The sequence below is a fragment of the Natator depressus genome, chromosome 1, assembly GCF_965152275.1.
Source record: "Natator depressus isolate rNatDep1 chromosome 1, rNatDep2.hap1, whole genome shotgun sequence".
In the NCBI taxonomy this organism is placed as follows: domain Eukaryota; kingdom Metazoa; phylum Chordata; order Testudines; family Cheloniidae; genus Natator; species Natator depressus.
Window position 1 is genome coordinate 305,319,012 of NC_134234.1, and position 14,903 is coordinate 305,333,914.

The window sequence follows — 14,903 nt, forward strand, 5'->3', positions numbered from 1 at the left end:
CTGTCTCCCAAGATCTGTGTGGGTCATCCTTCAGGATAGGTTGTAGATCCTTGATGATGCGTTGGAGAGGTTTTTGTTGGGGGCTGAAGGTGATGGCTATTGGAGTTCTCTTATTTTCTTTGTTGGGCCTGTCCTGTAGTAGGTAACTTCTGGGTACTCTTCTGGCTCTGTCAATCTGTTTCTTCACTTCAGCAGGTGGGTACTGTCATCGTAATAACGCTTGATAGAGATCTTGCAGGTGTTTGGCTCTGTCTGAGGGGTTGGAGTAAATGTGGTTGTATCATAGAGCTTGGCTATAGACAATGGATCATGTGGTGTGGTCTGGGTGAAAGCTGGAGGCATGTAGGTAAGTATAGTCGTCAGTAGGTTTCCAGTATAGGGTGGTGTTTCCCTATACCAGAAACCTACTGACAACTATACTTACCTACATGCCTCCAGCTTTCATCCAGACCACACCACACGATCCATTGTCTACAGCCAAGCTCTACAAAAACCAGTCAGAGAACACTTCAATCTCTTTGGTCACTCGATTACAGACCTAAAAGTGGCAATTCTTCAAACAAAAAAACTTCAAAAACAGACTCCAATGAAAGACTGCTGAACTGGAATTAATTTTCAAAGTAGATACAATTAACTTAGGCTTGAATAAAGACTGGGAGTGGATGTGTCATTACACAAAGTAAAACTATTTCCCCTTGTTTATTTCCCCTCCTACTGTCCTTGTAAACTGCTGGAAATGGCCCACCTTAATTATCACTACAAAAGGTCCCATCCCCGGTCTCCCCGCTCTCCTAGTAATAGCTCACCTTTCCTGATCACTCTTGTTACAGTCTGTATGGTAACACCCATTGTTTCATGTTCTCTGTGTATGCAAGATCTCCCCACTATATTTTCCACTGTATGCATCCAATGAAGTGATCTGTAGCTCATGAAAGCTTATGTGCTGATAAATTTGTTAGTCTCTAAGGTGCCACAAGTCCTCCTTTTCTTTTTACGGATACAGACTAACACAGCTGCTACTCTAAAGAAATTGTGTTTTAAATTCTCTAATCCCGAATCAAAGGAATCTCTCAGTAAGATTCCATTACCTTATCCCTCAGCAAAGGGTTGCTCTACACAGGTTTTGTACTAGCATTTAAAAAAGGAAAAAACCCACCACACAAAATAGCTATACTAGAACAAGCCCTATTGTGGAGGCAGTTTGAAGGCGCATTACAGAAGTATACCTTATTTCCCTTCCTTCACGAAAGTAAGCTATACAGGTACAACTGCATCCACAGTGCAGGAAGACAGGGCTACTTTAACTGTACCAGTATAGTTAAAGCAGAACCTGTACATCTAGACAAGGCAGCCGATCGTCCAGAGTGCTGTCCGCCTACCCTCTGCTAGTACTCCCCCGCTCAAGGAGCAGTACGGGTCCATGGAAGTGTGAAGCTAGGACAGCAGATCTGGAGTTGAAAATGAGGGGGTGTAGAAAATGGCAGGTGGTGTTAAGGAGAGGGGTTTAATCCCCATTGCCAGCTCTACAGAGGTACAGTTACAGTTGTGGAGGTGTGGAAAGTACAACTGTGCATTTTCTGGGTTTCTAATGTTTGTGTGGTTGAGTTTTTATGCATCTTGATAGCGGCCCGGATCTCGCCCACTGCTGCATACAGGCAGACCCCTGTACTCATGCAGAGCCCCATTGAAGTCTGCAGAATCGGAGCCTCTGGGGAAAACCCTGGCTCCTCTAAAGTCAAATGGGAGTTGTGCCATTGACTTCAACAGGGCCAGAATTTCACCCTGGAGTCTAGTTTAGACAACAGCTTCTGGACACCCCGATGTGTTCAGGGAGATTAGTTTCTGCAGCCACAACCATAATATATTTTGTGATTCATGCAAAAACAAAAAGGAGGCAAGTATAAACTCAGCTTCAAAAGACATTTATTGTGTACTGAAAACTTCACAAGAGAAGCCCTGGACAGCTATCAATTCTACATGTAGAAATCCATGTTGTATACAAAATAATCCAACATCAGAAGTCCCCATATTTAAAAAGCAAAAAGCTATGTTCACTCCACACAAAGTGGTTTGTTTAAATCCAGTATTTTTTCTTTAAGTACTATGCATCAGCTGATACAAATTTCAGCACTCTCCCTATTACTTTAAAGGCAAGTCTACAGTCTTCAGAAAAAGTTTCAGTGGCTTTTGGGTTTCAAAAAATGGCCTAGCAGAAAAGACACAACCCAAGTGCTGGGAAATAGCAATACCTTCTCTCATATCCCTTCGAAGGGAGCAGAGGTAGTTCTTGAAGGAAACACCGGAGTGGTTCCTCCTCTCCTGCTCAGAAATGAGTATTTAAAAAAAATAAAAACAAAAAGTCAAACCCCATTTTCTTAGTGCACTTGCTTTCTGTCATGGGGGGGAAATGAATGCACGGTTTAGTGGGTGCGGGGGGTTCTAGATAAAGTTCTTGGGTGAAATCCCAGTCCTGATGAAGCCAATGGGAGTTTTCCCATTGCCTTCATGGGGTCAGGATTTCATCCATTTATCCTGATCATCTAATAGAACCTAATAGAATCAAGAGTTGGGATCATGAAGTAGTTCCACTACTAAATCCCTCCCTAGACACCTCTCTATTTAACCCTTGGACTTTTTCTACCATCCCTTACTTTCTGCTTCCTTCCTCTACCACCTTTCATCCTCAGCTTTGTGCCAACCATCATCTTATTAAATACTGCACCTAGTACATCTAACTCCTGTGAAAATAGTTTATTTTTACCTCTAATCATGAACTTCATCTATGCTTGCAGCTGATTCCTACTATTGGACAAGCTGCCAAAACCAAAAATTCCCTCTGGTAGCCCAGCCTCTCAGGGCTGTGACATAGTAAACTAGGGAGAAGGGTGCAGTGGGGAAGAACCAAGAAGGAAAGCAGGCAGACTTCTAGAATCAATAGTCAGTATTACAAGAAGAAAGGACAGTTTTACAGGCCAGACACTGCTCTGTGGAAGTCCTAACTGATTAACGTATTGGATGAATGTTTTCACAATGTGTTCTAGGACAAGGCAGAGAGGAAGGAGAACGCACTCACAGACCAGTGTAAAAACATTAGTACATCCTGGATTTACACTTCTCTGCCTATAATATCTTAAGGCCTTGCGCACCACAGAGTCTAATTTCTTTTACACTTGTAATTACATTATTCTGCTAGGCCAAGTGGAAAGAGTAATTCAAAAGTAAACAGACTTAAGAGTTTTTCTCCAAATGACATTTTAACTGCACTACATTTACAACCTAAATGCCCTTGCTAATCCCAAGCATAGAGTACTTTTATATGCCATTGCATGCCCTTTAACTGGAAAGAAAGTAAAAAAAAAAAAAAAAAAAAAAAAAAAAAGCAATACATGTTATAGTTATTAATGCACTGTATAATAGGCTTCTATTCAGTAACTAGAAACATGGGTTTTGGTGTGGGTTTTTTTGTTTGTTTTTTTAAAGCACTCTATTAACCTGTATATTTATTCCGATCTCCAAGAGGCACAGATCTGGCAGATATGAAAATGCAGATTTTATATTTAAAGACTGACATTTCAAGATTTCACATGATTGAATGTGCTAGCGAGCTAGACTTTCTGAAATTATAATTGCTTTCATATTACCCTGAGATGTACAAAATTATCATTCATTTATTTTACATGATCAACATTTTCTTGGTAACAAGATGCAAATTCAGTATTTAGCTCTGCTTCTGGTAATGACTTTGGTATAAATTTGTCAACGACTTAGACCAAGACGATGTTTAAAGTTAATTACTGGTTGGAACTCATTAACCAGACTTACTTCTGTCATATTAATATACACTTAAGGGCTAGGTCCACAAAGGGGATTTAAATGTTAAGCATCACAGTGCTTAACATTTTAGGCACCCTGCTACCTAGTGACTTCCATAGCTAAGTTATGTACCCATGCTCCCTATACAATGCATGGGGAGGGTTAGGTGCCTAAGAATGGAATCCACAAAAGCCAGCATGCTGAGTAGGGAGTCATGTAAGCTAGCCAATAGGAAACGATGATGAGGGGGTATAGTTCAACTCCTACCCCTCAAAGAAAGTTAGCTGGCTAACTCCAGGCACCTCTCTCAGTTTAGAATTCACAGGCATGATCCCTTTCCTAGAGTTAGATACCTAAGCCCTTTCCTGCGGCAAGCAAAAACGGAGGAGGAGCTGTTCCTTTCTTATAACCTCCTGTGCCCCCCCCCCGGCAGGAGCTCACTGGTCTCTCCCCCCCCACCCCCCCACCCGCTCCGGCTCCCCATTTCCTTCCCCTCCCCACCCCCCCGGCTCGTTTTTTCCTCTCTCCCGCCCCCATCCCAGCTCCAGCAGGAGCTTGCTCTCCTGCCTAAAGCAGCTGACTCTCCCCGCCACCGCAGCCCTGGTGCTGGAGGAGTTCTGTGCCCCTGCTGATTGGGGGGCCCATGCCCCTGCTTGCCGGGCCTTGTGCACACCCCTGCTCCTGTTGAAGCTGTTCCATTGAGTATAAATAAATCTTCATCAGGCCAGAGAGAATGTGCTTCTGAGAACAGCTACCATATTGGGACTCTTATTGCAGGAGAAACAGGTGGAAAATGCCTAGCTCATGCCTATGCCCCAGTCGCACTGGGACACCTAGACTAAGGCAGCTATTTGCATATTCAGACACATTTTTAGGCACCATGGGAACTTTACCAAAAGCAATTTATGTGCCATGGGATTTTTGGCATGTACAGAGTTAGGTGGCAGCTGCGTGGGGATCAGAGGATCTAAATTTTTGATTTAGGCACCTAAAGTGGCAGTTATGGCCCTAAATCCTTTTGTGGGCCTAACCCTGAGATTTTTCCTACAATAGAGTTCCATGCTTCTGCCAATAACATGCTCTCATGTTCTAAAAATACACACCGTGTTTAAAATCTCCTTAGATTTCTTCTTTTATTAGCAAAGTGTCTACTACTAATACATCATTAATGTATTATACAGTATAATAATGCATTGTAAGCTATGTTGATGGCAAAAGGCTTTGGGCGCTTTATGATGTGACCTGTTTATCCTGGGCAGAGCCAATTAGTTTATTGAACAGCCCCCTCAGTTTGGAAGGGAAAAGTGATACCATTTATACCTCTAAATATTCATTAGGCCCGCATAAATGCAGGTAGATAATTTTACAAAGGGCATCATTTGTGCTGCAGTCTGTAGGCACGCTCAGTAGTGGGCCCACAATTGTGTACATAAAACGGGAAGCCAAAATTGAGATAAAAAAACAAACAAAAAAAAAATCAAGCTCAATCTCTTGCTGTCAGTTATTGTCTGATAATGCTTTGGGTACTACATACAATGCCTTCTGCTCTAATGCGCTCAAGTATTGGTGCATAGATATTCTTCCTCAATGGAATTACCATACCTTTGGCATCAATTTCACCTGAAAGATAAAAAAGGAAATTACATGATATTTAGACTAATGTGCATATACTAATTTCTGTTGCAGTGTATATCAGGATTTATTGACCTGTTAGGTAAAGTATTGATGCTGTCTGGAGGTAAAAGTCAATTTCGAGAGATACTAAAAACGGAACTTGTCATATGTATTGGTATACACATTTCAAACGGATCCAAGAAAACATGTGGAAGACTTTCCATTTTGGCCATGAGTGTCAGGCGTGTAACAATTTGTTTCCTTTTAAACCAAACTAAAAAAAGCAAGGTGAAATCAGACTCAGAAAATTTTTCTTCATTTCCAATTAGCCAATAAAGGAACAGAGATCTGAATGTGTGGAATGGCATAGAGGTGGCTACAACCAATAAGCACGTGCTTATTTACATGTACAGTCTGATTGGTTAACTTTAATGCAGGCCTCAAAAGTTAAATGATTCAGAAGGTGCAGATGAGAGCACCTAGCTTTGTCTGCCTTTAGCCTGTTGTGAGTCAGGATCTCTCTCTGTTCAATGCAACAGAAGTTTATTTGCCATGTCAAAGGCTGCTCTTCCCTGGCAAAAATAGTAATTTAGTAACAATAGTCAAAATCCTTTAAGGATAGTTAAAATTTTGCAAGTGAGCTGAAGCCTCTGAATACCTTGGCTCAGACTCTGTAGTCCTCAGTCATGCTGAATAACTTCTACTCACACAACTAGCCCCATTGATTGACAAGATTACTCATGGGAGTAGATGCAGAATTTGGCCCTTTGTGGTTCAGCAATCTCCTTGTAAGCCACAGAATGAGTAGGATCTCAGTCTTGAGAGGAGAGAGTATAATTCTCAGAGGAGAGGCAAGGATAGAGCATCTTGGAAACGTAATGCTCCCCTCCTTCTCTGCATGCACATGATCACACTGGAAAGCAGCGATAGAGCACAAGGACAGTGACTTTTTTGTTGTGATTTTAGGGAAGATTTTGGTTATGGAGAAAGAGTAGCTCCCATTCCTCAAAATGATCTAACATCCCTCCCATCTCTCCTTTAACATGATCCCTGAAAATCAAATCAGGAATCGGTCTGCACGGCTAGATTTGTATTTTAGTTAGTATAGAGTTATTCTGGGGTTTCAGCAGTGGGCCATAAGACCATTCAGCATAAAGATTAGGAGGGGACTAAAAATGTCATGGAGTTTTCACTCTTAACCCATACTTTGTAGATAATTTTTAAAAGGCAGAAAAGCACTTTGGGACCTTCCGATGAAAGCTTCTATGTAGATGTTAGTCATTAATAAGTATCATTAACATGCCTTTGGTACAGTTTAGATTTTAAAATCTAACCAGTGACAAAGTGATTTAAGAAAATGACTAACATAGCCACACCCAAAAATGGAAATTAAAAAAAAAAAATCAATTTAAGATGATATAGGAACAATTCAAGACTTTCTAAAGGTGGTTTATATAAACTATGGGCTAGTCTACACTGGCAACACTAAAGCCACCTCCACAAGAGGCGCGGCTCCCAGCACTAGTGCTCTGTCTACACTGGCGCTTTACAGCACTGAAACGTGCGGCGCTCTTTTCGCATCCCTGAGCGAGACAGTCACAGCGCGGCAAAGTGCCAGTGTAGACAAGCCATGCGTGCGCATTCTACATTTTCTAGAGGTAGCCGAACACAAAGAAAGGTGTGAAGCAATTCCCTAAAACAATAACTGTACAGTCATAGTATAGGATGAATAGGCACTTACCATCTAGAACCATCCTAGCAGCAATAGCTGTGGGGTACCCTACAGTTTTAGCCATTGAAGAAAATCCTTTATCATCACCATACACAACCAGACTGATGAATTTATCTTCCAAATGGCCAGATGGGTGCCTGATACCTATTTCATTTCTCATAATGATCATATCTCGTTCTCCAGCACCTAAAGAGACAAACCTAGATTATTATATATCATTTCTATTATGGTTATGAAGCGCTCAATTGTGCTAGGCACTGTGCACACAAGGAGAAGATCAGCTGCAGGCCCGTGAGCTGACAAATCAAGTGTGTGTTCTGCTTTAGGCTCTTATTTCTGATTAACCCAAACAGCCACCCGCCAGTGCTAAGCGCCTCATCCTGAACATTTCGTATATAAAATAAACCAATTTAGAATGATAACAGTTCTGTAATATGGAGATTTGGCGCATCGGTCCTATTGAACTTACTTGGACTTCATTGGAGACTTTCTTTATTCACATCAGCATAAGTGAGATCAGAATCAGTCCCATGATATTAATTGAAAAGCCATGTAACAAAGGGTTAGCTACGTCAGTGGTAAAAGGCACACTGTACTTGGCTATGTAAGCCCAGTCACGGAACCCTTGGAGAAGCAGAAAATTAACCCACAATGGTTCTGGGCGAATATGGCCATTTGACCAGTAACCATTTTATAATGTAGTTCTTGTTCTGAAGATGCATCTTTATATGGCAGAATTATTAATATTCCCACCTTGGGTTATTTCACATGTCTGTTTAGCCGTCTATAAAATGGACACAGAATGGATACTGTGATTGTCTTGATCCAGCATGATTCTGACCTCTCTGGTCCTGATTCTGCAAAGCACTTTAGCATGTGCTTATCTCAAAACATGTGCAATCCCGTTTGCTTCAATGGGACTGCTCATGTTATGTGCTTTGCAGGTTCAGGCCCACACTGCTTTACTTTTTCCACAGCACAAACCTTTGGATCAGCTGCATACACAGAACAAACAATTTACTAAGTACAACACTAATTTCTGTTAGAGTGGAGTTACCATTCATCACTGCTCTCTGTTAAGGCCTACTTTATGTGCTTTAAAATCCACATGCTTAAAATGCACAAGACTCAGACTGTCTTGAAATTTACTCTGCCTCATGGAGGTGCTGAATAGTGTTAGCTGGTCCAAACTTGGATCATTCTAAAATTCTTCTGGGTTTTTTTTGTTTGTTTGTTTTTAAACCCACACCTGGGGCTCAAACTATGGCTCACCCCAAACTGATCTCAGTCACCCCAAACTGATCCACCCCAAACTGATCTCAGTCACTTGGGATTTAGCACATGGAGCATGGCACTCGCTGCCCCTTGGGGTGGGGGATGTATATTGAAGAAGTTATTCAGGGTTAAGTGAGGAAAACAGCTGCAACCAAAAAATTTGAAATGGGACGTGCAGCAAGATTTGAGCTTTGTTGAAGCAGAGTTTGAGCCTTCAAAGGGAAACACTGTGGCCACTGAACCCGAGCTGCACCCATGCATTGTGAATTTGAACTCTAAGCATGGCAAAAATCTGAGAATGATCAATGAGCATGTTGTTACTCTCTGCCTCTGTTGAAGGGTTTTTTTATACTTTTGGGAAACATGCCTCGAGTAGTACAGCTGATATAGAAGGACTAAGTTTTCTGGGGGTGCCCTTCCATCATATGAACCAGGATCTGGGGTGTCTTGCCCCTGTGGGGGTTCCAAACCCCTCTCCGTCATCCCCACTCTTGGCAGTCTGAGCCCGTTTCCCAGATTCTGCTCCCGTCCCACGTCAGTCAGGATCTGGGGAGGACTGTCCCTCTGGGTGGGGAGCTGAGAACAGGCATGCTTGTGCCGAACAATGCTGGGACTGGGAGGAGGAGCTACGAATGGGCATGGCTTGGTACATAACAGAGGCTCACAAGCATAGACACTGCGGGGAGGGGTGGGGAAATGGGACGGAGGAAGGCAGAAAGGGGAGAGGAGAACATCCATTGAGATGAACAGAGCTGTTCACACATCTCAGTTATCTGGCCTTCTCATTCTAGAAGTGCCTAGTGGTGCCTTCTCACTCTCTTTGTTGTCCAAACTATATTCATACCATGTGGAACAGCTTCCACAGGAGCGACAGAGCGCCCCACATCCGAATATCCCATAGTCTAGTGGTTAGGGCACACACTTGAGAGGTGGGATACCCCTTTTCATGTTCCTTCTCCTCATCAAGGAAAGCAGGAAACTGAAACTGGGTCCCAGGTGAGTACCACTGGGCTAAAAGTTACAAGGGAGGTCATCCTCCTATGCCCCTCCTCCTCGACCTGGCTGTTCCATGTAGTTAGGTGTGCTCTGAGCACCTCATTGGATCAGGCCCAGCAGACAAGACAGGTGTTCCATCTGCCTATATCCACCTGGTTTGAGGACTGCACTGGGGCTTAGATGTGGCAGGCACATACCCTGAAGCAGAAACTTAGGCACCTAGGTGACTTTTACAGCTAAAATTTGGTAGCTCATGAGTTTAGACATCTACAGGGTTAAGCAACAGCCAAGCGGGGGTCAACACTGAACTATGCTCTTTGTTAGCAATCTCGCTTGACTTTCGCCTGTTTGCCTTCAAAAGGGAGAAATAATAAAGCATGTTTCAGGACTTGTCTACATAAAGACACTCAGGAAAATTAATCTGAATTAACTAAAGGTGTGAGTTTATAATGGATTACTTAAACTTCACTAAACCCCTGAATAAGAGCATCCACACAGAATTACTGTGACCTTACTTTGGTTTAGCTTAGTTCACTTATTCTTTCACTCAGTGAATTAAGATAAAAAGTGTCCTTAATTCAGTTTAATTCTGAATAAGGGCACGTCTACACTTAAAAATTGCAGCAGCAGAGTCAAGATACTACCTACGCCGACGGGAGGGATTCTCCCATTGGCGTAGATCAGTGGCCCCCATCTTTTTATGCCCAAGATCACTTTTTGAATATAAGGGCAACCCAAGATCTACCCCGCCCCTTCCCTGAGGCCCCGCCCCTTCACTAAAGCCCCACCCCGCTCACTCCATCCCCCCCTCTCCCCGTTGCTCGCTCTCCCCCACCTCACTCACTTTCACCAGACTGGGGTAGGGGTTCGCAGTGTGGGAGGGGGCTCTGGGCTGAGCCTGGGGCAGGGGTGCAGGAGTGGGTGCAAGCTCTAGGAGGGAGTTTGGGTGCAGGAGGGGGCTCTGGGCTGGGGCAGAGTGTAGAGGTGCAGGAGGGGGTATGGGGTGCTGGCTCCAGGAGGGGGCTCAGGGCTGGGCTGCAGCCTCCCGCCAGGCAGCACTTACTCCGGCAGCTCCCAGTCGGCGGCGCGGTGAGGCTAAGGCAGGGTACCTGCATACTCTGGCCCCACACCGCTCCCAGAAGAGGTGAACATGCACCTGTGGCCCCTGGTGGGTGGAGAGGGCACGTGACTCCACGCACTGCCCCTCTCAGCAAGTACTGCCCCCGCAGCTCTCCCGGTCAATGGGAGCTGCAGGGGCAGTGCTTGCAGGCAGGAGCAGCGTGCAGAGGGAGATCCCTGCCCCACTGCCCCCAGGGCCGCGCTGGCCACTTCTGGGAATGGCGTGGGACCAGGGCAGTGAGTCTGCCTTTGCAGCAGCCACACTGCACCACCAGAGATCGCAATCAACTCGGAGATCCTCTAGGATCAATCAGTCGATTGCGATTGACTGGTTGGTGACCACTGGCATAGATAATCCACCTCCCTGAGAGGGAGTAGCTAGGTTGATGGGAGAATTCTCCCATCAACCCAGCGCTGTCTACCCCAGGGGTTAGGTCGGTTTAACTGCATCACTCAGAGATGTGGATTTTTGACACCCATGAGCAAGATAGTGAGATCGACTGAATATCCTAGTGAAGACCAGGCCTGAGAGCCTCCACACAGAGGGTTTGATGTGGTTTAACAATCCACTTTAAAATTCACACCTTTACTTAATCAGATTAATTTTTTTTGAGTGTGTGTAGGCAAGACCTCAGTTCAAATGTGAAATAATGCAGGCTCACATACCAAAGGGCAGCTTCAGCTCCATGTGCTTGGCAAGAGCCCCCACAATGGAGTCTGCTATAGGAACTGGCTCATCTCCAAGTAACCCTAACCTGGTGAGAGAAAGACAACAGAATGAGATCATTGCTTTCCTGTGAAAGTTACATTCTACAATCCACAAAGTGAGGGACAAGGCCCTTAGTGTGCAATTCTGGGAGAAGAGCAATAGGACATCATGTAGAATTTTGACCCTGTATCTATGTAACCGAAAGCGCAACAGGGTGGATTAAAAAAAAAAAAAAAAGTGATTTAAACAAATAAATTATTTTTTTCCTTTTGAGAAATAAACCTGTTTAAAATTAAATTTGAAATTATAACAACTCATGTGAAGGCCTAAACTTACTAGAATATATTAAAACCAATGAGTCCTCCTCAAAATTTTAAATGAGTTAAAGGGTGGTACTTGATTAATTATAGAGTCTCGGGGGAAAACACCTTTAACTTTTGAGGTCAACTCAAGCTATACTGTATATGCACACCACAATTTTAAGAAAGAAAATCTATTTTCAGCTTTTCCAGTGGAGTGAATGCTGGTATTTACATTTTTCCAAATGTAAGCACTTTCCATTGGTTGTGTAGAAAAACTTTTGCCTTAATTACTTTTAGGTTCAGTTTAGCTAGCAGGAGCAGAGAGAATATTTTCTTCAGTTAGATCAATTCATAGAATCATAGAATCATAGAATATCAGGGTTGGAAGGGACCCCAGAAGGTCATCTAGTCCAACCCCCTGCTCGAAGCAGGACCAATTCCCAGTTAAATCATCCCAGCCAGGGCTTTGTCAAGCCTGACCTTAAAAACCTCTAAGGAAGGAGATTCTACCACCTCCCTAGGTAACGCATTCCAGTGTTTCACCACCCTCTTAGTGAAAAAGTTTTTCCTAATATCCAATCTAAACCTCCCCCATTGCAACTTGAGACCATTACTCCTCGTTCTGTCATCTGCTACCATTGAGAACAGTCTAGAGCCATCCTCTTTGGAACCCCCTTTCAGGTAGTTGAAAGCAGCTATCAAATCCCCCCTCATTCTTCTCTTCCGCAGACTAAACAATCCCAGCTCCCTCAGCCTCTCTTCATAAGTCATGTGCTCTAGACCCCTAATCATTTTTGTTGCCCTTCGCTGGACTCTCTCCAATTTATCCACATCCTTCTTGTAGTGTGGGGCCCAAAACTGGACACAGTACTCCAGATGAGGCCTCACCAGTGTCGAATAGAGGGGAACGATCACATCCCTCGATCTGCTCGCTATGCCCCTACTTATACATCCCAAAATGCCATTGGCCTTCTTGGCAACAAGGGCACACTGTTGACTCATATCCAGCTTCTCGTCCACTGTCACCCCTAGGTCCTTTTCCGCAGAACTGCTGCCTAGCCATTCGGTCCCTAGTCTGTAGCGGTGCATTGGATTCTTCCATCCTAAGTGCAGGACCCTGCACTTATCCTTATTGAACCTCATCAGATTTCTTTTGGCCCAATCCTCCAATTTGTCTAGGTCCTTCTGTATCCTATCCCTCCCCTCCAGCGTATCTACCACTCCTCCCAGTTTAGTATCATCTGCAAATTTGCTGAGAGTGCAATCCACACCATCCTCCAGATCATTTATGAAGATATTGAACAAAACCGGCCCCAGGACCGACCCCTGGGGCACTCCACTTGACACCGGCTGCCAACTAGACATGGAGCCATTTATCACTACCCGTTGAGCCCGACAATCTAGCCAGCTTTCTACCCACCTTATAGTGCATTCATCTAGCCCATACTTCCTTAACTTGCTGACAAGAATACTGTGGGAGACCGTGTCAAAAGCTTTGCTAAAGTCAAGAAACAATACATCCACTGCTTTCCCTTCATCCAAATTTCAATTCATTCAAAGTTGAGAAACCAATTAGATGTTGGGGGGGGGGGGGGGGACAACAAAGAACAGGAAAGCTTGTTTTTCCTCTTCCCATCTAGAAATAAAAACCAGGTGGGAGAGAAGATCTACAAATTCTAAAAACTTGAAGGACATGCAGCCAGATTTTCAAAGCTATCTAGGTGACTAAAAAAAATAGATACCTTGGGGTATTTTCAATAAATAAATAAATCTGAGCAGGGAAGGCATCTAACCCCCATAGATTTCAAGGGGTTAGGCACTTAACCTGCTCAGTTTTGAAAACACCAATTGGCACCTATCTGCATCTTCAGGCACCTAAATATCTTCAAAAAGCTGGTCCATGGTGACCCGAAACAATTCATCAATTTACTAACGGAAGTTTCTTTGTTTAGGAAATCAGTTAGTTTTAAATGCGAAACATTTTTGATAACCTTTTTTTGCTTATGTATCCACAACACTTTAGTTCTAGTTAACACAAAACAATTTTTAAAATGCTGTTTTTGTGCATTTGTGTATGAGTTCTACTGCAAAATCAACATATTTTAATAGCTATACCAACCAAGGAGAATGAACCTTTAGGAAAAAAAGTACAAATGCAAAACTAGATGAACATTGATCATTTAAATCGAGGTTTCCTGCTCACTGATTTAAATCAACCCACCCTGCGACTCAGCAGGACAGAAGCGCAAAGCATCTCTAGGATTAATTCCAGCAAAAAAATTCATCCATATGCACGGTCTACAGAGTAGATTCAATACTAGGTCACACTGCAGCAAAAAACAAGACTTCTAACATCTTAGCAAAGCACTGTCCAATCTACAAATTAAAAACATGCTACATATCATCCCTGTGTCAGTGGAGAAAAAATGCAGGCACAGAAGAGGAGCGACTTCCTGAACGTGACGCAGCATGTCATCAGCAGAGCAGGAAGAGATTAAGTTCTCCTGGTTGCTAGTACCATATCCTAGCCACTGTGCTTCCTCACCTTGCTCTCTGGTGTCACCATGAAATCAGACATTACTAATTTTATCATTGACAAAGGTTAAGATATATTTTGCAAAGAAACAGAGCAGAGTATATGAACCCAGGTGACACAGTGCTCCAAAAATACTCTGCTGAGAAGATGCTAGGAAATACTTTGTGAATGGCGTTGCATTGGCAAATACTGGATTCCATTAACCCTCACCCCCACATACATCCCTCAAGATGTGTGTGGGCTTCTTTATGACTTTATTACGTTTTTTAACAAAAAGCATACAACTAAACAGATAGCTATATAAAAGCACTAGTCCCTGTTAAAAACCATTAAAAAAACCATTAACTCCCATACACACCGGGGGGGGGGGAAAGAGGGGAAGGGGCACCAATTATACAAACAGAATCAAACCAAAGTCACACTAACAGAGCTGAAGTGGATGTTTCGTCTGATTTCTATTTTCTATAGCACCATATTTCAGCAAACACATCATTGCGAGGATTGAGTGTCAGTTCCCTAGCCCTCCAAAAGGTGGTGGTAGGGGACAAATTTTTGCTGTCTGAAATTATACTTTTTTTTTTTTTTTAAACTCCAATGCATCCTTGTAGTTCTAGAAGACCTCTCCATTAGATCATAGCATTGCTAGTGGGATGCAAAATCATCACTGTGGCAATCAACTATCTGATTAACTGCAATGCAAGGAACTCAACAGAATGTTCCGAAATATTTGATCTCTAGGGTCAAACTTCTGTTTTCTAGAAGGTTAATAAAGGGAGCTCTGTTCTGCAGCCTATCCCCATGCAACAC

At 43.3% G+C, this 14,903-nt stretch overlaps 1 protein-coding gene across 1 annotated transcript in view; it reads right to left on the reverse strand.

The window, feature by feature from the left end:
• Positions 1-4,358: 4,358 nt before the first annotated feature.
• Positions 4,359-14,903, reverse strand: part of AASS (aminoadipate-semialdehyde synthase) — a 50,861-nt gene continuing 40,316 nt past the window's right edge. Inside the window, exons 22-24 of the mRNA XM_074942323.1 lie at positions 11,216-11,304; positions 7,169-7,345; positions 4,359-5,433 (exon numbers count right to left, since the gene is read on the reverse strand). Of these exons, the coding sequence (XP_074798424.1) occupies positions 5,315-5,433; positions 7,169-7,345; positions 11,216-11,304 (385 nt within the window). The 3' untranslated portion in view covers positions 4,359-5,314. The remainder of the gene's footprint in view (positions 5,434-7,168; positions 7,346-11,215; positions 11,305-14,903) is intronic.